At 40.1% G+C, this 23,712-nt stretch overlaps 1 protein-coding gene across 5 annotated transcripts in view; it reads right to left on the bottom strand.

Moving 5' to 3' along the window:
* Positions 1 to 10,744: 10,744 nt before the first annotated feature.
* The window catches only part of LOC126355607 (fructosamine-3-kinase-like), a 62,363-nt gene continuing 49,395 nt past the window's right edge, over positions 10,745 to 23,712 (bottom strand). For 2 of the 5 annotated variants that reach the window (XR_007565511.1, XR_007565508.1), the window contains exons 7-9: positions 22,347 to 22,500; positions 21,968 to 22,223; positions 10,745 to 11,413 (exon numbers count right to left, since the gene is read on the bottom strand). Coding sequence is in view for 1 of the 5 variants with exons in the window: in XM_050005980.1 (XP_049861937.1) it covers positions 11,344 to 11,413 (70 nt within the window). In the remaining 4 variants the exon portion in view is untranslated. The remainder of the gene's footprint in view (positions 11,414 to 21,967; positions 22,224 to 22,346; positions 22,501 to 23,712) is intronic. The other 3 variants (XR_007565510.1, XR_007565509.1, XM_050005980.1) reach the window with 3 other exon arrangements.

The raw sequence follows: 23,712 nt of genomic DNA, 5'->3' as shown, positions 1-23,712 counted from the left end.
TAAGATGTCCTCTGTGGCCATTGGGCTCTGCGAATAAGCTCTTTTGCAGTCGATCACGCTTAAGATGGTAGCACCAGCAGTTCCTGGGAGAAGTCCTGAGTATTGAGCATGGAGTAACTATCAATAATAACACATGCATTCAAATGTCTACAGTCCGTTCACAGGCGTTGTCTCAGCAATGGCTAGGTGGAGTTGTTGTTCAGATGAATCTTACAGGTGCTGTGGAAAGAGCACTTTCGCTGTCTCTTATCTGTCAGTGGTTGGTGTGTGCAACAGGAGGTCACTGATATGATCGGTGTTGGTGTGCAGGTGGTTCAAAAGCATCAAAAACTTGTGGTCGTATGTGATCTCAGCTGACTGCATCATGCACTTGCAGAGTGCAAACCATACTTGCAGACGATCAACTTGTAGTGCTAGCAGATAGTAATTGGTCAGGCCCACGCAATGTCTGATGGCGTGACAGAACCCTTGCATAACAGTTCATCAATTGCAGCTTTGGCCGCATTTAGATTGTGAGGGCGAGACAGTGGGGCTGGCATTAGACCGGTGGTAGTATTAATTCTGTGTACAGTACCGTCATATACGATGTTAATCTTTTTATGGAGCTGATGTCAACAAGCACGTGAGGCACACAATCCGCTTGCAGAGGTGTTATACTGTTTACACTTGACCCATACGCGAGAGCACTATCACTGTTTGTGCACGGCTCACTCATGGGAGTGTCGTCACCAGAAGTAAGAGGCACTGGACTGACCTGTGGTTCTTAAGGCCTAGCGACGTTGTGGGTGGGCAGTCTCGTTGCTGCTGGTGCGATGACAGCTGTTGCTGTGTGATGTGCAGTTGTGCCATAAGCTTGGAGCAGCAGTTGCGGAGGTGTTCATTAGCTCCTCGTGAGCTGGCATTGATGCAGTGGAGGTTGGTGTACACAACAGTCGAGGTTTTAAGCTCCTTGAACAATGTCTAGCACTTTAGCATGAGCTCTAGCACTGTTTCTGAGGCAGGAGGAGCAGGCGGAGGAGTCTCATCCATCGGTAGGTGGACACTGTTTACTCCACTGATCGGCGTGTAGCCAATACGATGTAATAGTAAGGCCCTACCTAGGTCTGGCAGAAGGTTATAATGCCTCAAAAAATCTGCGCCCATCACTGGCTCCGCAATGACAGCCACGAAAAACATCCATTGGTGAGGGGTGTGTCCAGTTGAACTGTTCCAGGTGCCATCTGAGATGGCAGCGTGCTAACATCGTCGCCCATGTCGACTAGGAAGTACACCTTAAGATGTTTGTCGTACATAAAGAGCCACGCTCCATTTGAATGTACACACTGGATATGATGAGTGTTATTGCGTTCTGTAGTGAGGCAGCTTGAGGCAGGGGAGCGGCCTGATGTGCTTGTCAGGCCGCTGTACTAGTTTGGGTAGTTGCAGGGTGGACGAAATCGGCAGGTCACTTGGCGTGAATGCAGCAGGTGGTTGTTTACACGCAACAAATGCAGTGCCTAGGTCCATCACGGTTTACGATTGTTGGTGCCTCGCCACAGTGGAGTCTTGTGAGGCTGCTGTGGGGCAGCGTAGAAGAGCTCAGATGAGGCTAGAGCAGGTCGGCAACTGTCGGTTGGTTGGGCACAGTGCAGCGAGCACTGCACAGTGGTCTCCATGGCGCGGCCAGTATGCAAGCTGGCTGTAGATGTAACAGGTGTTGACATCGGTGCCAGAGCCAGCACGAGACTTTATCAAGGCATGATGTTGCACAAGCAGCAAGGTGTAGCCGGGTTTCCAGTAGTTTGTCCTCATGCATTAGCATGGCTGTCTGTACGTTTCCAGGAAGCTCGAGAAGCCATACTGCCAAGAGAGCATGATCTGGTAAGTGGAATGCATCGATTTGGAGGTGTAACCTGCACCAAAGTGCTGGCAGGGTATCGTGACCCAGTGTTGTCTCAGCAATGACTAGGTTGAGTTGTTGTTCAGGTGAATGCTACAGGTGCTGTAGTAAGGGCACTTTTGTTGTCTCGTATCTGTCACTGCTTGGTGTGTGCAATAGGAGGTCGCTGATAAGATCGGTTTTGGTGTGGAGGTGGTTCAAAAGCAACAAAAACTTGTCATGGTCGTCTGTGAGCTCAGGTGATTGCATCATGCACTAGCAGAGTGCAAACCATGCTTGCAGAGAATCAACTTGTAGTGCTGCCAGATGTAACTTGGCGTATGGCCGGCAGTGATCTGCCTGGTGGTGAGGGGCCGGGAGTTGCATGAGGAGGGTGTAATTGTGCGAAGTAAATGGTGCTGGTTGCTGGTTCATGAACACTGTCTGGTGGCGCTGGTAGAGGCAGCAGCTGGGGTCACGGCGCGATAGTCACAGTAGGTGTGTTGGTAATGCACATGTCGTGACTGATTGTCACAGGACGTGGCAGGGGTGTCACGGCTGGTGCATCAGCATCTTGTAGGATGGCATTGTTGTGAGATACCAAAGAATGTGGTACAGTGGATGGGTCGTGGTTGGTGGCAATCTTTGCAGCTGACACACCAGTGTAGGTCACCCAGTGTGGCGGCTGTTGAAGGTACTCCTTGTGTTCCCTTGGTGCTGTGGTCGTGAGATGTGAAAATCCTGCGCAGTTGCATGTAGACATGGTGTGCCTGCTTGTTGAGTGACATCACATGGCAAGCGTGGCCCAGAGCACAGCACCGCTGTTGTCGGTGTGATGTCATGGTCATGTGACGTGGGTCACAGTGCAGCCGTGTGACTTCACCTGCGTGACATACAGTAACACACGGAACGTAAAATTCAGGCGTAGGCTGGCACAAGAAGCTCATTTGAAGGACGGATTTATCCACAATAACCCATAAATATTGGTTCTCTGCAGTGGAAGGTGGTTGTATATGGTGGCGATTGTTTGTCAACAGCTGCGGTCTCAAGAGGGTCTCCACAATATGGTACATTGCACACGGAATGTCGATACACATAGTCATTAAAATGAAAATCAGTGCAGTTTAGTTCATTAACATTATTACTGATCAGTGTATTACGAGCACTAGTTAGGTGAGAGTTGGAGACAGTAGCAGGCAGCCACTGTTCACCATGGATGGTCACTGTTGATGTAACACAGTTAATTACAGGAGTGGCAGGCGTCGTCTCATTACCTTCACTGACAACGTCGTACTTGATTTTCAATTTAATGTGTTTGTCCGTTTGGCAAAAGGTAACGATGCCCTGGTTCGGCGGTTGTTGAAACAATGGGAACATTGTCGAGTGTTCGAGAACAACAGTTTCACTGGTTACATCTTCTGGGAATTGGCGGAAACAGCAAATACATGCACAAATAAATCATCTGAAGTGGGGCCAGACAATGAAGTACCTTCATGGGGCGTATTCTTCGTGGTATGAAGTTTGTATCCCATGATGATTGGCGGCATGCTGGTGTGAGTATAACTCGGTATTTCGCAGCACGGTTAATGGGGTCACCACTGTAGGTAGTGGGTAGCAGGCGTGGGGATTGTGACAATATTTAATCACTCGCTCTCCCGTCACTTACTATGAACAATTTTATTCTTGCAGCATTTACACAATGCATTTAGCACGTACTACAGAGAACTGATTTGGCAAAGGTACAGTTGTTCTTGCTGCAGAAAGGCAGTGATATTATTGGGAACTAGAGCCAGTGGTTCTACATCCCCACAACTGCAAACCAACACAAACAGGTTTTCCATACGGTATTGACCTCTCTAGCCGCCAAATGCTTGTTTAATGAGACACTGTATCAGAATTCTGTGGCAATAGTTGCTGCAAGGTGAGTTTCGGCAAATTATACTGCGTTTTGGCAAAGGAAGCACAATTAAACTTGTCAACAAGAGAAATGTAGCCGTTACTCATAAACAGTGATGCTTCTTTGAATGAGAAAAGGTCCACAATTCACAAAAAAATAAATCGTCAATCGGTCACAATTTTGGTGGAATTCCCATAACCCATCACATTTTTGAATACTGAAGAACTGGAATGGAAACTTCCCAAATAATTTTATTATGTTACTTATTTGAACAATATTAAAATAACGACAAGTGCATCCTTCAAGCAGAGTGATGCACTCATGCCAGACAGTAGTTACTCACCTATGGCTTGTCAAACTGACAATCTGTGATTCACAAATAAAATGGTTCTTATTGTTATACTTGAGTACCAAATCAGACTTGGATACTAACGCTGAAGACAAAGTGTTGGTTTATTCATTCATGAATAAAATATTCAAATGATCAAATAAATATATTTTGTTTGAAAGAAAAAGAAATGGACATTTTCAAACTACAACTAAGAAGAGTGATGCTGACTTTATAAATTACTTCAAAATTACTAGAAAGCAGTTTTTTTAAGTACATGGAATCACACAGCACGCCATTGACTCAGATGGATGTAATGCACAGGAGCCAATTGCAAGTCAACAAAAACTGGCAGTATTTTTGAGGTAGTTGATGAACACTGGCACGTCTAAATGTGATGTCCTCATGCATGTACACAACTCCCATTCCATGGATGAGTTTCTGTTTTAGAACTGGTAAATGATAACTTGTACCTCTAAATGGAGCTGCATGTGTAGAACTAAGTAGAACTAAAAATTTCAGTAATATTAATATTAGCATGTGTGTGTGTGTGTGTGTGTGTGTGTGTGTGTGTGTGTGTGTGTGTGTGTGTGTGTGTATTTGGTAATCTGACTTGTTCCACATCATATCAATAAAACAATAGTGAAAATGATCTACAGAACATGACATAACTAAACTAATCTATTTTAGGTATTATAAAATGTTGCACTGCTCTATCTAGGTATTTTATTTTCAATCCAATGCGAAACATGTCACAAAGCTCCTGCGTTACCTCACGGTCTTTATTAACTTTCCGTCTACCACTATGAAAAGTAAGCGTTTAAGCCACTGCACAACACAATTTCTTGTATTTTCAAGTAGCCGAGAATAATGCAAGCGACAGGAATGTGGAAACTAGCCAGCTGTGCCTTGTGAAAAGAAGAGTTCACATTGTTTGTTGTCATGAAGGTAGATCTGCCTTTGTCAGAAATATATTTCCCCAAATTAAATGTATCAAATGACTACACTCTTTCAAGATATTCATACTTTCAGAATAATACTGACCTCTTCATTTGTGTAGCCTGCTGTATAATCAGTTAATTAATGCTGATACTTTGGATGCAGTCAGTGAAATGCTTTTTCTCGTCACAACAAGCCAATTAAAACATTGTCTCTCGTGGTGGTTTCAAGTCTGCATCTTGCTTGGATTGGAAATGTGATGTCCTCATGCTTGTACACACATCAAAAAAAGTTTTGCGTCACCCCAGTTCCCAGAACTCCTGACGATATACGTTGACTGTGGATAGTGTATCACAGACACAGTCCCTTTGACTGTTCAGAGTTGTCACTAAAACCGCCCAAAGATGTAAACAACTGTGCATGAGCGGTGCCTATTAGACGAAGAGGGTTCGACAACCGATCAGTTCCAGTCATTCCACCAGTCAATACCGTGGTTCGATTGCGTCCTCATTGTTACTTTGTGCCAGGAAGGGCTCTCAACAAGGGAAGTGTCCAGGTGCCTTGGAGTGAACCAAAGCGATGTTCAGACATGGAGGAGATACAGAGAGCCAGGAACTGTTGATGACATGCCTCACTCAGGCGCCCAAGGGCTACTACTGCAATGGATGACCAGTACCTACGGATTATGGCTCAGAGGAACCCTGAAAGCAATGCCACCATTTTGAATAATACTTTTTGAGCAGCCACAGGTCGTCGGTTGAGACTGCGTGCAATAGGTTGCATGATGCACAACTTCACTCCCGACGTCTATGGCAAAGTCCATATTTGCAATCACAACACCATGCAGTATGGTACAGATGAGCCCAACAACATGCCGAGTGGACCCCTCAGGATTGGCATCACATTCTCTTCACTGGTGAGTGTCACATTTGCCTTCATCGGAGATGTGTTTGGAGGCAACCTGGTCAGGCTGAACACCTTAGGCACGACGTCCAGCAAGTGCAGCAAGGTGGAGGTTCCCTACTGTTTTGGGGTGACATTATGTGGAGCCGACATTCACCACTGTTTGTCAGGAGGCACCATAAGGGACGTACATTACACGAATGCCATCCTCCGACTGATAGTGCAACCATATCAGCAGCATATTGGCGAGGCATTCATCTTCATGTATGACAATTCACACCCACATCATGCGCATATTGTGAATTACCTCCTTCAGGATAACAACACTGCTCGACTAGATTCGCAGCATGTCCTCCAGACATGAACCCATTCGAACATGCCTGGCATTGATTGAAAAGGCTGTTTATGGACGATGTGACCCACCAACCACTCTGAGGGATTTACGCTGAATCGCTGTTGAGGAGTGGGACAATATGGACCAACAGTTCCTAGATGAATTTGTGAATAGTACGCCACAAATACAGGCATGCATCAATGCGAGAGATAGTGCTACAGGGTATTAGAGGTACCAGTGTGTACAGCAATCTGGACCACCACCACTGAAGGTCTCGCTGTATGGTAGTACAACATGCAACGTGTGGTTTTCATGAGCAATAAAAATGGCGGAAATGATGTTTATGTTTATCTCTATTCCAATTTTCTGTACAGTTTCCAGAATTCTCAGAACTGAGATGATGCAAAACTTTTTTTTTGATGTGTGTACTATAATATGTCTTAATATCCAAATGACCACAGTGAAACTTATGTACTTCACATCTTGGACACTTTTTACTAGGAACATAAAGGGGATACAACTGTAGAAATTACCTCTTTTCGAATTTTTGTAACAGATTGTCCAGCACGTAGATAACCTTATTTTACCTTCCTGCCTTCTTTCTTGATCACATGATTTTATAATATTCCTTACTTCCTTAGTCAGTAACCTAATGATGATTTGGCTGTCCCTTCTTGCCATCTGGAAACATTTTGAAGGCAGTAGATATAATCCCAGTGACTAATGGCTCACCAGTTACTGAACTGTGCATTGTTTGTGACAAAAGAAAAAACAAAACAAAATATTATATAGATACAAGTAACTGCAAAGTATTAAGTACTAACGAGACAAGATGAATCATTTAAATGGCGAAAAACAAAATACTATTCAATGACAAAAAATTTCAGTACACAGGAAGGCTGTAATTTTCAGATGGCCAATACTACCACTGCCCATATGTGCCATGCCAATGTGAGCATAAGGCAGGGCTGCTTTCCTGCTCCCCTCCTCACCCCTCAGATAGTGCTAGTGTGGCACGTGAAATTGAGCAACAGTTACAGCACTGCACCACCTGACATAGACGCCTGTTGCATTTCCATGGCGTCATGTCCCAATTTGCTCAGTCCCATTTGAAGTAACAAACATGTGCGCTGTCCTGCACCGTGCCACATGCACTATACTCTTGTCAATTTGCGCCTAATGCAAGAAAGAATGCAGAAACAGTTCACCAGATATGACTGAAAAAATCTCTCTACCAATTAAAAGATTGCAGTTGGTTCTCAAAATGGATAGTGGTTAGCATCTTTGATGTGAATGAAGTGAGGAATACCTACACTGGCCAGATGTCATGAGTTTGTGACGTGGTGCATCTGATACATGCTACCTTCATACCAGGCAAATAAAACAGTTCATAGCAAAGGTGATTACTGATAAACATTTCAATACTGCCCTGAACCCAATTAATTACTACAGCATTATAACTATTGTTACAAACTATATGGCAAATTACATTTAATTCTTATTAATTATGAAGGTTTCTTCTGATTCAGTAGGGCAGTGACCTTTAATGACAGATTAGATTAGATCAGATCGTTATTTGTTCCATAGATCATGAGTACAAAACTTCGTAATGATGTGGAATGTGTCAGTTTAACAAAAGTTTCTTTACCGTTGTTATTAAACTTCTTTAATTGTGTGATTATTCATTTAAATCTGTTGTTGGTGTTGTGGTCTTCAGTCCTGAGACTGGTTTGATGCAGCTCTCCATGCTACTCTATTCTCTGTAAGCTTCTTCATCTCCCAGTACCTACTGCAACTTACATCCTTCTGAATCTGCTTAGTGTATTCATCTCTTGGTCTCCCTCTATGATTTTTATCCTCCACACTGCCCTCCAATACTAAATTGGTGATCCCTTGATGCCTCAGAGTATGTCCTACCAACTGATCCCTTCTTCTAGTCAAATTGTGCCACAAACTCCTCTTCTCCCCAATTCTATTCAATAACTCCTCATTAGCTATGTGACATACCGATCTAATCCTCAGCATTTTTCTGTAGCACCACATTTCGAAAGCTTCTACTCTTCTAGTCCAAACTATTTATCGTCCATGTTTCACTTCCATACATGGCTACACTCCATACAAATTACTTCCAGAAAAAAATTCCTGACACTTAAATCTATACTTAATGTTAACAAATTTATCTTCTTCAGAAACACTTTCCTTGCCATTGCCAGTCTACATTTTATATCCTCTCTACTTCGACCATCATCAGTTATTTTGCTCTCCAAATAGCAAAACTAATTTACTACTTTAAGTGTCTCATTTCCTAATCTAATTCCCTCAGCATCACCCTACTTAATTAGACTACATTCCATTATCCTCATTTTGCTTTCATTGATGTTCATCTTATATCCTCCTTTCAAGACACTGTCTATTCCATTCAACTGCTCTTCCAAGTCCTTTGCTGTCTCTGACAGAATTACAATGTCATCGGCGAACCTCAAAGTTTTTATTTCATTTAAATCTAAAAATTTATATATTGAGTAGAAGGATTTGTTATCAAAAAATTCTTTTAATTTGTATTTAAATGCTGGTTTGTTACCTGTCAGACTTTTGATGCTATTTGGTCACTGACAGAAGTCTTTAATGGCAACGTAATTAACCCCTTTCTGTGCCAAAGTTAGATTTAACCCATGATAGTGAATATCAGGCTTTCACCCAGTATTGTAGCTCTGCAAGTTGCTATGCTTCTGAATTTGGATGGGTTATTAATAACAATTTTTAATATTCTTTTTATACATTTTGTGCAATTAATAGCTTTTTCCTTAATGATGAATTACCCCAAAATATGGTGCCGTATGAGGGCAGTACATGTAGTAAGCTAACTCATGGATATGTTTATCACCGAAATTTGCAATAACCCTAATTAGCTGAACTCAAACATTTCTGTAAATCATCAATGTGTTTCTTCCAATTCAACCTTTCATCAGTGCACACACCCAATTGGAATATTCTGCCTTACTTACAGACTTATGTTCAAACTCTATATTTATTAATGATTTCACACCATTTATTGTACAGAGTTTGTACCGAGTTTTATTAAAATTTAATCAGAGTCCATTTGCAGAGAACCACTTAACAATTTTCTGAAAGATATTAATTACAATTTTCCCAGGTAATTTTTGTTTGTTGGGTGCGATTACCAGTTTGATGATTCTGTTGATTTTTCCACATTATGTGAACTGTTTATTTCAACATTATGCACTCTTCTAGTAAAACATGAGAAACTATTAGTGCACTGTCCCTCTCATGCCATAATACTTACGCTTATCAGACATTTTACATTATTAAGGATGACACAATGTACTGTTAATTGTAATATCACTAGTGTGTTCCATATATACAGGATGAACCCTAACACCAAGTACAAAATTTCGGAGGCTGTTCAGAGATATTTTCCAAATAATCCAAGTAATCTCTGGTGGCTCATTACACAATAATTGCCTCACTTTTTTATTTTTAACCCCCATTTATGTCTGTATCTGGACTGCACCATTAATATCTGCACGACAGTGCAAATGTCAACGGCATGCAGAGTTGCAAAAGTTGTAGATGCAAAAGTGCAGGGATTTGGTCATCATCAATGTGGGAAGATCTTAATATAGGGAAGTCAAAGTGCTCTTCTAATATACTCAGTGAACCCATATCTGTGGTGCATAACGGCCAACTCCTCATCAGTAAAATTATTCATACAGCTGTGTATCATCGTTAACATGCAACTAATACTAAACAAACTCGAGACAGAGCTGTGCAGTAATGAATGAGAGCTGGAAAATGAGCTGTAAAAGGGGTAATATTGTTACCAACAGTAAGTACCATGAGTGAATGAAAAAAGTGTGCTTCCAACCAAGACAGGTCATGCAAACCATTGTCATTTACAATTTTGTACAGATATTTTCATTGTAATTCAGATACAAGGATAAATGGGGATACAAATTCAAATTAAATGTAATTACCCTGTAATAAGCCACAAACTACCACAGGTCTCATTCAGAAAACATTCCTTTTTCAACCCCTGAAAATTTTCCTTTGAGTGTGAGTCCACCCCGTTCATCTGGAATTAATGCTTGCCACAGACGCTGCTTATATGCAGGCCCAAGGTAAGTTGGCACAACTATGAGTTTGCTGTTTTACAGTGAATTTGACTAATGGCTGGGACAACTGCTTCCAAAAAGCAAAAAATCTGGGTTTGAGTCCCTGTCTGGCCAATATTTTCAGTTGGTACTCTAATGTTATTACGACATGTTTGGCATATTTGATAAGTTTGCACTGAAATCGTTTCATGTCACTGTGTCTTGATCAGTTTTACACCAATGAATCCATTAATTTAATTTCAGCATCTTTAATTCAGTTGTGTAAATTTTAAACAGTATTTTAACTAGCAGCTACCTATAGCTAAATCATCATCACTAATAAGAATAATGTAATAGAAACAATATCAGAATCTCTTTCTTCATAAATTTCACTAGTATATTGGTATAAAGTTTATAACAAAAGAATATACAGTGTGGCAGTGATACCTAATGGAATGTCCTCCATACTTTTTTGTGAGTTTAGTTACTTTTTGCAGACAAATCAATTCAAAAGCGTAATTATTAGTTACAATGTTATTTAATTTGTTACTATGTTTGCAAATTGGAATGTTACTTGTGTTCACAGTCAGGAATATGGCACAATTTGCTTTATGAATCTTTGTTATTGCCTATGCATGCAATCCAAGTATACAACAAATAAATAACATCCAGTTCAGTGATTACACTTAACATAAAATTTATAAAATTTACAATCCAAAAATATATTATTTCTTCTGTTATCTCAGCCACTATACAGCTCAGCAAACTACTTTAAAATTTCAGAAACATGTTTATGTTCAGGTAATCGGAAATCTCAAAAACCCTTTCCTTTAAAAGCAGACATACCACAATTTCTGAAAGCTAAAACTGAATGCTACATTTTGATTCAGATAAATACATGGTGCAAATAATTAATTTGGTAAAATAGTGTTTATTTTCAACTGTATTTTTTTATGTAGTAGTAGTGAATTCTTATGGTCCTTTCAACAGAAACTTCATTAAAGATATAGCTTTCTTCTTGTGTTCTTCTCCAGACTGGTTCCTGCAAAACAGAAACAACAGTTAGGACAATTAGGTAAATTACAGACTGCTATTACATACATACATAGAACTTTCCTCTCTTGCATCACTCTTTCCAGTCTGTCAAATTACATTTACTTACTCTACTGCTGTCCACTTTCCTTTACTGAATATTTTATATACTTGTGAGCTGGCAACATGTTGCAGAGCCATCCTGATGAATGACCACTAACTGCCCGTCAACACCTCATGGACGTGGTCAGAGCTGAGCCCAAGGCATGCACATCTCCCTTGATGGTGTTACAGATGTGCTTAATATGACTGAGAATGGGTAAGCATGAGGCATGCTAAAGTACATGAAACCTTCAGCATTTCTGAAAACATTCATACATACTTCAGAGGCACTGGAAAGGTGCACTGAATGTACAGGTCACCTGCTGGGTACTGTACGTGAATAGTTACACATCACTGGGGTAGGTTCTGTTTCATTTGCTTTTGAAATGACTCTGTAAACATCTCCTTTGCCCCCACATGAGAATACCTCCACCAACTGCCTAAAGGTGCATGCAGAATGCACCTACTCATCTACTTTTCAATTTATTCCTACTTCCTCCATTGGAATGTACCAACATTTAACACAAACCATCAGTATAGGTGGCCTTTACATATGTTTTGACCATCAAATGGTTGTCTTCTGTGATCCTTCTTATCTCCATACCCTGTGACTTGCACTGGAGAGAGAGAGAGAGAGAGAGAGAGAGAGAGAGAGAGAGAGAGAGAGAGAGAGAGAGAGAGAGAGAGAGAGAGAGAGAGAGAGAGAGACGGGACAGTGGCTTCTGTACCCCATAAGAAAGAGGTTTTGGATTATATGTCTGCTCAGTGACTTGTAGTCCAACATTGAAGTGATGCAATTTGTTACAATGTGCCACTTCCCCCCTCCCAGCCCAGTCTGCTGTTAAAATTAACAATGAAGGGATAAACAGGTTGTTAAAAATGAGGTAGTTGGCTCATGGTCACTGTTTCTGTGAATCAAATTACCAACAGTACACCCTGAACACAGTGGACCAGCAGTTGCACAACCCTGGAGATAGAGTGTCCCATTATGGATTGTACCAATAGCTTGATAGGCCACAATGTAGCAAATTGCTCACTGCTTCAGTGACGGACAATAACTATCACTGAGCACCCACAGCATGTCTGTAAGTGCTCCAGTATCATCAGTGTAGCATTCAACTCTTCCGCTACGTAAACTCTGTTGACATCCCAGTTACATGACATGTTAACTTTTCCATTTGCTGTAGTGACAGAGCTCCATCTTTCCAGCTTAGTACTTATACTTGCCTTTAATTTAATTCCTTCACAGTACATATAATTGACAACTGTTCCGTATCCACCTATTCACCACCATCTAATAGCCACCATCTAACAGCCACCATCTAACAGCCACCATCTAACAGCCACCATCTAACAGCCACCATCTAACAGCCACCATCTAACAGCCACCATCTAACAGCCACACTTCAAGCAGCGAGAAATGGGAGACGTGCTGCTTACACACAACTCCAGCTCTAAGCAAGTGCTTGAACACAATGGCAACTGCTCAAAACAACCTAATTTTAACAATTGTGATGCCACACTCATAGAAAGCAGTTTGCTGTTATGAAGTATTGCATTGTCTTCAGCGTAAAGCCTTTTAAGACATTTCACTTTACTTTAGGCAGACTTTTTGTGTGCACTGTGTTTTGTTGTTGTTAATGTTGCATTTTCTTCGCAACTTTAGTTTTATATTGGTGTTTTCCTCCCATTTGTGTTTCATTGCTGCAGTATTATTCTGCAGTAGCAAGCTAAAGTAAAGTTCTTTGTTTGAGTATCAATTCTTACCATTCAAAATTACAAAAATTTAACACCAAACTAAAACAATGAAAAATTCCCAGGATTCTAAGAAATTCCCAAGTTTTTCCTGCTTTTTTACAAAAGTAAAAAAGCCCATGTTTTACCCAGATTTCCCTTTTGTCCCCGGTGTGTATAAACGCTGTCATACGTATGGTCTTTAACATTCCTTGTAAACACTTTTCAGATTACTTGTGGCTAGACAATGATAATGTAGATGACTGACAAAATTTCTAAGAATTAGTATAACAGAATATGGCAGTCGAGCCTAAGCCTACATCAGGCTAAAACAATGTCAAGTTTGCTCAAAGGGGAAACACATGAAGACACATAATAAATTACTCTTCCATACACTCTCAAAGACTGCAATAAATGCCTTTGTTCCCCATCAAGAAACTCTAAATTCCAATCAAAGAAAGGGCTATCATATTTCCATCTTCTTGCTCAAATTCGTGAAGGACTTATTCATAAGGATCCAACATTAATTCAAAAAATTGTTCCCTGAATAACATTTCACATCAAAGCCAGTTACCACTGGAACAAACTGAATAAGAAATTTAAAACAAAATTTTCTTTGTAAACGAAAAATTAAATTTTCTTTTTTCATTATTTAAATTGTTACTAATTAGTTAGTTAAAATATAGTTATCACACAGACGCTGAAGTTTGCTCTTCCGTAGTGTGTATTGTTATCTAAGATGTAATTTTAAAAATAGCTTCTCAGTTACAATGGGCATATTTTCAGGCCTTTTATCATCAAGCAGTTTTGCACCAAACTGTTTACTCCAGATGTACAATAAATTTTGCAATTAAACACTTGTCCTTAATTTATCTTAGTCACCTCATGTCCTGACGTACGTGATATGTGATGTGATGTATTGTATGACTTTTATTGTATTATTCTGTAAACATAATTGTATGTAGCTCCTACATATTCTAATGCTTTGGTTCAGTAGGGAAAGTTTAATCTTTGACAAATTTTTGTTAATAAGTAAGTAACAAATGGAAGAAGCTAGTCTTGATCCATACTCAGAAGTAGACAGACAGATGTGAACAAACACAGAGTTCATTCCTCAACGGGGGAGGGGGGGGGGGGGGGGGGGAATTACTTTCGGAGGAGAGGTAAGCAGCTTTTGTGGTAGCAGAAGTAGTTCAAGAAGATTCAAGAGAGACAACAATGACAGAGTATGCGGTATTAATGAATGGAGAAAAGAAGAATGTAGGACTTTCTAGAAACAATTACTTCTCCATTGTTGCAACAGCATAACAAAATTGTTACGCAGTTGTCCACTGTTAAGAGAGCACATCTGTGTCTGCTTTATTCACCTGCCACATTTCAGTCCTACATCCTGCCCTTAAACAGACTAAAAATTTTACACTTTGCATATTCAGGATGTATATGTGAACAAGGAAAAAAAATTCCTCGATTTTTCCCGGATTTCCCGATTAAAAATACACTTTCTCCCAAGCGAAAATACACTTTTTCCATGTTAAGTGACAGTATACTCTTATTCGGCACTGTAAAAATCATCAATCCTTTGAATGTTTATGGTTTTATATACCAGAGTAGAATTTCCCGGCGCTTTAGAAAACAAAACTCAGGGGGGAAAAAAATGTTCTGAAAGACCTTTGATGTGCAGCAACATGTACGCTGCATATTTCCATATTACGAAACTATAAATTCGAATTCCACCAAACATTGCATGTCACTTTCCGAAGCATTGAAATTGAGATTGTGATGTGCTTTTGTAAGCCAGTCACAGCTCATGTCACGTGATGTCTCCAGCTGATGACAGCATAGGACACGTGATGTAGTCAGCCAATTGCAAGATCACTCTTAAGTAGCGTGAACACACAAATAAGAGAAGTTAGTGGTTTAAATTAGTATACATAGCATTCACATATAATATTGGTCTCTAAGATTAATAAGCTGGAAGAGAAGCTAAGCTTCCACATATAATATTGATCTTTTTTGCACTTGTCACATGTTAAGATACATCACACAAATGCCAGTAAAATGTTTAAAAACAACGTTAATGTCTGATCTTCTGCGCTCGAAATTGTTCTAAATGGTCCTCCTCAAAGAGTTGATTTTTAAATGACAGTCAAACGCTTTGTGATTTAAGAAATGCATCGCACATTCTCGCACATAGCTCATCTTACGTAAAAGGATATTTACTTTGAAAGTAACGCTTCTCAAACCAACATTCGCAATATTTTCCCGCGACCTGTTAGAAATAGGTTCGTTTCAGCAGATGCAAGAGAGCGCCAGATAACAAGTGTACGTGTAAAACATTAAAAGACTTTACATTATGTCATAAAAGAAACAAGACATCAGAGGATACTTCAAGAGCATCAGAATTTCATGAACCATACAAACACGCATTATTCGGCTTAAAATGCACATTCATATGTAAATTTTATTGGAGTACCAGTACTGTATTATCTAATGTTTGGTTCTTTATTATGGCATAATGCCATACATGCACTTGAAATGCAGCAAACAGTTGAAACTAGCCAATGGTGTGAAATTAAACATTTCGTTTCAAATAAATGGACTGCCTCAACAGAGATGATTAATAAAAGCCAAATCTCTTTAGCAAACCGGCAAAAATAAATTCATTGTTCTGTAAGGCATTAAAGTTTGACTGTCAGAAAGGTGGAAATAAAATCTAAAATTAAAAACATATTTTAGCCTTCTGTAATTACGCATACGTATTTTAATTCATTTGATAGCTCCAGGGCACAAAAATACGTTTTGTCATCATTTAACGCCTCCCCCCATGAACCATGGACCTTTCCGTTGGTGGGGAGGCTTGCGTGCCTCAACGATACAGACAGCCGTACTGCAGGTGCAACCACAACGGAGGGGTATCTGTTGAGAGGCCAGACAAACGTATGGTTCCTGAAGAGGGGCAGCAGCCTTTTCAGTACTTGCAGGGGCAACACTGTGGATGATTGACTGATCTGGCCTTGTAACAATAACCAAAACGGCCTTGCTGTGCTGGTACTGCGAACGGCTGAAAGCAAGGGGAAACTACAGCCATAATTTTTCCTGATGGCATGCAGCTTTACTGTATGGTTAAATGATGATGGCGTCCTCTTGGGTAAAATATTCCGGAGGTAAAATAGTCCCCCATTCGGATCTCCGGGCAGGGACTACTCATGAGGACGTTGTCATCAGGAGGAAGAAAACTGGCATTCTACAGATCGGAGCGTGGGACGTCAGATCCCTTAATCGGGCAGGTAGGTTAGAAAATTTAAAAAGGGAAATGGATAGTTTAAAGTTAGATATAGTGGGAATTAGTGTAGTTCGGTGGCAGGAGGAACAAGACTTTTGACCAGGTGAATACAAGGTTATAAATACAAAATCAAAAGGGGTAATGCAAGAGTAGGTTTAATTAAGCTACTACAAACAGCATAGTGAACGCATTATTGTGGCCAAGATAGACACAAAGCCCACGCCTACTACAGTAGTACAAGTTTATATGCCAACTAGCTCTGCAGATGACGAAGAGATTTATGAAGTGTGTGATGAGATAAAAGAAATTATTCAGGTAGTGAAGGGAGACGAAAATTTAATAGTCATGGGTGACTGGAATTCAACAGTAGGAATAGGGAGAGAAGGAAACATAGTAGGTGAATATGGATTGAGGCTAAGAAATGAAAGAGGAAACCGTCTGGTAGAATTTTGCACAGAGCATAACTTAATCATAGCTAACACTTGGTTCAAGAATCATAAAAGAAGGTTGTATACATGGAAGAACCCTGGAGATACTAAAAGGTATCAGATAGATTACATAATGGTAAGACAGAGATTTAGGAACCAGGTTTTAAATTGTAGGACATTTACAGGGGCAGATGTGGACTCTGACCACAATCTATTGGTTATGAACTGTAGATTAAAACTAAAGAAATTACAAAAAGGTGGGAATTTAAGGAGATGGGACCTGGATAAACTGACTAAACCAGAGGTTGTACAGAGTTTCAGGGACAGCATAAGGGAACAATTGACAGGAATGGGGGAAAGAAATACAGTAGAAGAAGAATGGGAAGCTCTGAGGGATGAAGTAGTGAAGGCAGCAGAGGATAAAGTAGGTAAAAAGACGAGGGCTAGTAGAAATCCTTGGGTAACAGAAGAAATATTGAATTTAATTGATGAAAGGAGAAAATATAAAAATGCAGTAAATGAAGCAGGCAAAAAGGAATACAAACGTCTCAAAAATGAGATCGACAGGAAGTGCAAAATGGCTAAGCAGGGATGGCTAGAGGACAAATGTAAGGATGTAGAGGCTTATCTCACTAGGGGTAAGGTAGATACTGCCTACAGGAAAATTTAAGAGACCTTTGGAGAAAAGAAGAGCCACTTGTATGAATACCAAGAGCTCAGATGGAAACCCAGTTCTAAACAAAGAGGGGAAAGCAGAAAGGTGGAAGGAGTATATAGAGGGTCTATACAAGGGCGATGTACTTGAGGACAATATTATGGAAATGGAAGATGGTTGGTTGGTTGTTTTGGGGAAGGAGACCAGACAGCGTGGTCATCGGTCTCATCGGATTAGGGAAGGATGGGGAAGGAAGTCGGCCGTGCCCTTTCAGAGGAACCATCCCGGCATTTGCCTGGAGTGATTTAGGGAAATCACGGAAATGGAAGAGGATGAAGATGAAACGGGAGGTATGATACTGCGTGCAGAGTTTGACAGAGCACTGAAAGACCTGAGTTGAAACAAGGCTCCGGGAGTAGACAACAATCCATTAGAACTACTGAAGGCCTTGGGATAGCCAGTCCTGACAATACTCTACCATCTGGTGAGCAAGATGCATGAGACAGGTGAAATACCCTCAGACTTCAAGAAGAATATAATAATTCCAATCCCAAAGAAAGCAGGTGGTGACAGATGTGAAAATTACCGAACTATCAGTTTAATAAGTCACAGATGCAAAATTCTAACGCAAATTCTTTACAGACAAATGGAAAAACTGGTAGAAGCCGACCTCAGGGAAGATCAGTTTGGATTCCGTAGAAACACTGGAACACGTGAGGCAATACTGACCTTACGACTTATCTTAGAAGAAAGATTGAGGAAAGGCAAACCTACATTTCTAGCATTTGTAGACTTAGAGAAAGCTTTTGACAATGTTGACTGGAATACTCTCTTTCAAATTCTAAAGGTGGCAGGGGTAAAATACAGGGAGCGAAAGGCTATTTATAATTTGTACAGAAACCAGATGGCAGTTATAAAAGTCTAGGGACATGAAAGGGAAGCAGCAGTTGGGAAGGGAGTGAGAAAGGGTTGTAGCCTGTCCCCGATGTTATTCAATCTGTATATTGAGGAAGCAGTAAAGGAAACAAAAGAAAAATTTGGAGTAGGTATAAAATCCAGGGAGAAGAAATGAAAACTTTGAGGTTCACCGATGACATTGTAATTCTGTCAGAGACAGCAAAGGACTTGGAAGAGCAATTGAACGGGATGGACAGTGTCTTGAAAGGAGGGTATAAGATGAACATCAACAAAAGCAAAACGGGGATAATGGCATGTAGTCGAATTAAGTCGGGTGATGCTGAGGGAATTAGATTAGGAAATGAGACACTTAAAGTAGTAAATTAGTTTTGCTATTTGGAGAGCAAAATAACTGATGATGGTAGAAGTAGAGAGGATATAAAATGTAGACTGGCAATGGCAAGGAAAGTGTTTCTGAAGAAGATAAATTTGTTAACATTGAGTATAGATTTAAGTGTCAGGAATTTGTTTCTGAAAGTAATTTGTATGGAGTGTAGCCATGTATGGAAGTGAAACATGGACAATAAATAGTTTGGCCAAGAACAGTAGAAGCTTTCGAAATGCCCTGGTGCTACAGAAAAATGCTGAAGATTAGATCGGTAGGTCACATAACTAATGAGGAGGTATTGAATAGGATTGGGGAAAAGAGAAGTTTGTGGCACAACTTGACTAGAAGAAGGGATCGGTTGGTAGGACATGTTCTGAGGCATCAAGGGATCACAAATTCAGCATTGGAGGGCAGCGTGGAAGGTAAAAATCGTAGAGGGAGACCAAGAGATGAATACACTAAGCAGATTCAGAAGGATTTAGGTTGCAGTAGGTACTGGGAGATGAAGGAGCTTGCACAGGATAGATTAGCATGGAGAGCTGCATCAAACCAGTCTCAGGACTGAAGACCACAACAACATCATTTAACGTGATAGTATTAAACAAAGAGGAAACAACAAAATCACTGAACGTAAACACAGGTCACGTGGAGACGACCCACCTCCCCACCACAACTCAGACTGCTCTGTGCATCAGCCCCAGATTTACTCATTTCCGAACCAGGGCAATATTTAGTGGCGCCCACGCGACTCAACTGCGCATGCGTAAAAGCCCGTCCGAAACTGCTCAAACAAATCTAATTTGAACAGTTGTCACACCACGCTAATCAGAGGCAATTTGTTTTTACAATACATTGCATAGTCTTCCTAAAGCCTTTTACACACTTTGCTGTTGGCCGACACTTGTATAAGCACTGTTTTGTTGTTGTAAAAGGCACATTTTGTTTGCAACTCAAGTTTTAATTCTTTTTTTTCCTTCTCATTCATGTTTTATTGCTGCAGTATTATTTTGCAGTAGTGGGATACAGTAATATCCTTTGTTAGAATATTGGTTCTTACCAGTCAAAATCACAAAAATTTAACTGAAAACTAAAACAATGAAAAATTCCTGGAATTCTAAACAATTCCCAGGTTTTCCTGGTTTTTTCCAGGATGAAAAAGTCCCTGGGTTTTTTCCGGATCTCCCAGTTGTCCCGGGTCGTATACACCGTGATATTACGACAAGGGTACATGTCGGAGAAGCAGCCAAAATATATTTTGTATTTTTGTTAATTTTATCATCATCAAAACAGCACCAACTACCTTGTTTTGGCAATGATGGTAGTATAAGAGCTACAGATTACCTTGTCTTCGTTCAGCAAAACAAACTGTGGCACCAGAGAACATCAAACACCAGTGACATACACAAATATCGCAGTGATTTATACACAGACAAGCATTGTTTTGCAATGTGTAAAGACAGTATAATAACAGACTATCACATAGGCACATATAAGAATATAAAAACAACAAAACCAAAGTCATTAACTAAAGACTCAGAGGTTCATTACATCTTAATCAGTCCAAAATTTTCTTGCAGCTAGAATCTGTAACCATACCAGTTAAGGGACTGTGGAAACATTTATAATGGTGTATAAGGTAACATCTGTCCCTTAGACTTACTGTAACAAACCACTTTGCAAATACTGAAGTGTGTATTTTCTCCAAGTATGTCCAAGTGTAGCAAAAGAAAGATTAGATTCATATTTGCTTAGCAAGAATAAGACAGATGCTAAAACATACCATGGCTTATAACAAAAACAGCAAAATCTACCTTTTATGTCACACAAATGTTATCAGAAGTGATCTTACAAATTTCAACCATGCATGTCTGTTTTTACTGCAACAGCAGTTTGTGTGTAGCTTTGCACTTTCATACATACCAATATTTTAAAAGGCCATATTTACTATTAACTTCAGTCAGAACATCTCACCCAAGGTACTGACCAACCAATACACATTAATAATGCATGTTTGTTCTTATTGTTTAAAAACCTCCAACACTATGAGAAGATGCTGAGACAAATAATTTAATGTAAGACACACAGGGACACATATGTTGGAACGCAGCCCAAAAGTGGATGACAAATGTTGAACATGTGATATCATCAGATGACGCACTCATCAAACACACAGTGATTGAGCCAACAGGTCTATTTCACCTGATCATCCCAACCAAAGACAAGTATTCACATCAGTGTGTCTTGTGGCCTATGTGTGCAACTTCAGATCGTGAGGTTCAGGGTTCGACTCTTGGATCTGGCAGGCGGCGTTTATTTGCATTGCATTAGACAACTGTGTGTTTAAATTCAGTTAAGTTTTATTATTTTCTTTACTGGTCTCATAGTCACTGTTGGTTTTTGCAAAGTACAGTACAACAATAGCCTACTATACTAAGTCACAAGTAAATGAGTTTAAGCTTCCAAAGTGCATCACTACCAAAAAATGAGCTATCTGTTCTTAACTAAATAATGTCTGTAAACAGAAAAAGAAGGGAAATAAGGAAAGAAACAAAATAACAACAGGATAATAATTTTGTGCCTTCTATGTTTTCAGATCACATTTACAAAAGGTTTTTGAAATCTGCAGCGTTTGCTTGAATGCAAATATTGCATCACCCCCCCCCCCCCCCCCCCCCCATCTTCCCTTCAGCCACACGCTTGAAAATACCCTCCTTATTTTGGATCTCCACAGTGGAGACGGCTATTTGGGCTATGAGGCCCATTTTGGACTCTACTGGGGTGCTGTAAACTACCTGCTTCACATGACCCCAATATGAAAAATCTAGCAGAACAATGTATAGCACTGCCCCCTTCCAGCAAGAGTAGGTTCAGCATGTGTTGATGTACGTTTTCAGCTGACATCTCATGTCCAATAATTATCATTCACTTTTAGGGTATTTCCTGACATTTGTGGCCCCCATATGTACTACATTAAATTACTTCACAAAGTATCATCCACATCACTTCAGGAGATTTTTAATATTAATAAGACACAGGGATGGACAAAAATATGGAAACACCAAAATACAATGAATTACCATGACTAATACGGTGCAGGAAAACTGTTAGATTCAAAACAGCTTCCATTTGCTTCGGAATGGATAAATACCAGTCCAGTATCATATTCAAAGGTATCTTGCACCATTCTTCTTGCACAACAGTGGCACCTTCCAGTAAAGATGACGGAAGGGGATATCTATCATGCACCCCTCTCTCCAAAGTAGATCACAAAGGTGTTATGTCTTCCTTGCATGCTGATGGTTCTTTAGTGGATACAGGAGTGAGGAACACATGCTGATCATGAACAGAGAATTCAGATATTAATTTATTCTACATCTAATACCAAATCGTAAAAATAATACACAACTTTGTTGTCACAGATTGTACCATCTACACTACATCTACACCTACACTTACATTCTGCACTGTGATGTGCATGGCAGAGAGTATATCCAACTGTACCAGCTATTAGGATTTCTTCCTGTTCCATTCACATACAAAGTGCGGGAAGAATGATTGTTTGAATGCCTCTGTGCATGCAGTAATTATTATAATCTTATTCTCGTGATCCCTGTGTGAGCAATACATAGGGTCAATTGCTAACAGTAGATTTGATTGATGAAATACATACAGATACAAAAGATTTATAAATCTGTCACACTTTAATAGAACGTCTATTCAGATGATGTCAAGCACTGACCAATATGACAGTCTGTTAACATTATTCAGCCAGCAAAAACACAAAAAAGGGGCTCAGAGCATAAATGTTCGAACATAAGTACACCCATCGCTGGAGCTCTATAGGGGGGATGCTTGTATCTCATTGGCAGCAGTGCAAACGTTTGTAGCAGCACCCTCAAGCGGTGGTGGTAGTGGCTGCAGGAAACGTGGCAGTGCAACTGGCGGTGCAAGTACTTTGAAAGTGCAACCAAAGAGATAGTGGTCAATACCACAATAATATTGAGATCTGTTGACTGTGATGGCCAGGGGAGAGGAGACAATTCATCCTCATGTTCCCAAAACTAGTCCTAGATGATGCAAGCTGTTCAAAAGAGGTGCAATCTTGGAACACAACATCACCACTGGGGAATAAACATTTTACTATGAGATGGACCAGATAAGCTAAAATGGTTACATCTTTGGAAGTAATGCAACCTTGTATAGTAACCATGGGTGCCACAGAATACCATGATATGGCTGCCCAAATCATCACCAAACATCTGCCATGTTACACTCTTGGATGTAAACTTGGCCAAAATTTGGAAACAGTGTGCAACAATATTCATCTGACCAGATGACACTCTTCCATTGGTTCACAGTCCAGGTTCTATGGCTTTGGCTCCACACTTTTCTGTTGAGAGCATCTGCATCAGTGGTGATAGGTTTTGGAATTCCATTTCCCCCTGATATTCCCTGTTTCTGGAGCTCCCTTCATACTGTTCCAGTGTTGACAGGGTTCACAAGTTTGACATTCAGTTCTGCAGTAACTTTTGCAGCTCTTATTCCCATATTTTTTGTCACACTCCTCTTCAATGACCATCTGTCACAACTGATTAACACACTTTCATCCAAATTGTGACTTAGCAGATAATGTTTCTCCACTTTCCCTCTATGTGGTATGAATCTTCGATATTGTACCTCTTGAAACGCCAAATACTTCAGCTACATTGGTTACAAAAGCACTCACCATACAAGCATCAACATTATGCTCACAGTCAAAATCACTTAGCTATGATATAATGATCTCATAACTACACAGAACACTGTTCTGATCACAAAGCAT

Source organism: Schistocerca gregaria, chromosome 1 (genome assembly GCF_023897955.1).
Source record: "Schistocerca gregaria isolate iqSchGreg1 chromosome 1, iqSchGreg1.2, whole genome shotgun sequence".
NCBI lineage: Eukaryota > Metazoa > Arthropoda > Insecta > Orthoptera > Acrididae > Schistocerca > Schistocerca gregaria.
Note: the sequence above shows the minus strand (reverse complement) of the source record. Positions and strands in the feature narration are given on the sequence as shown.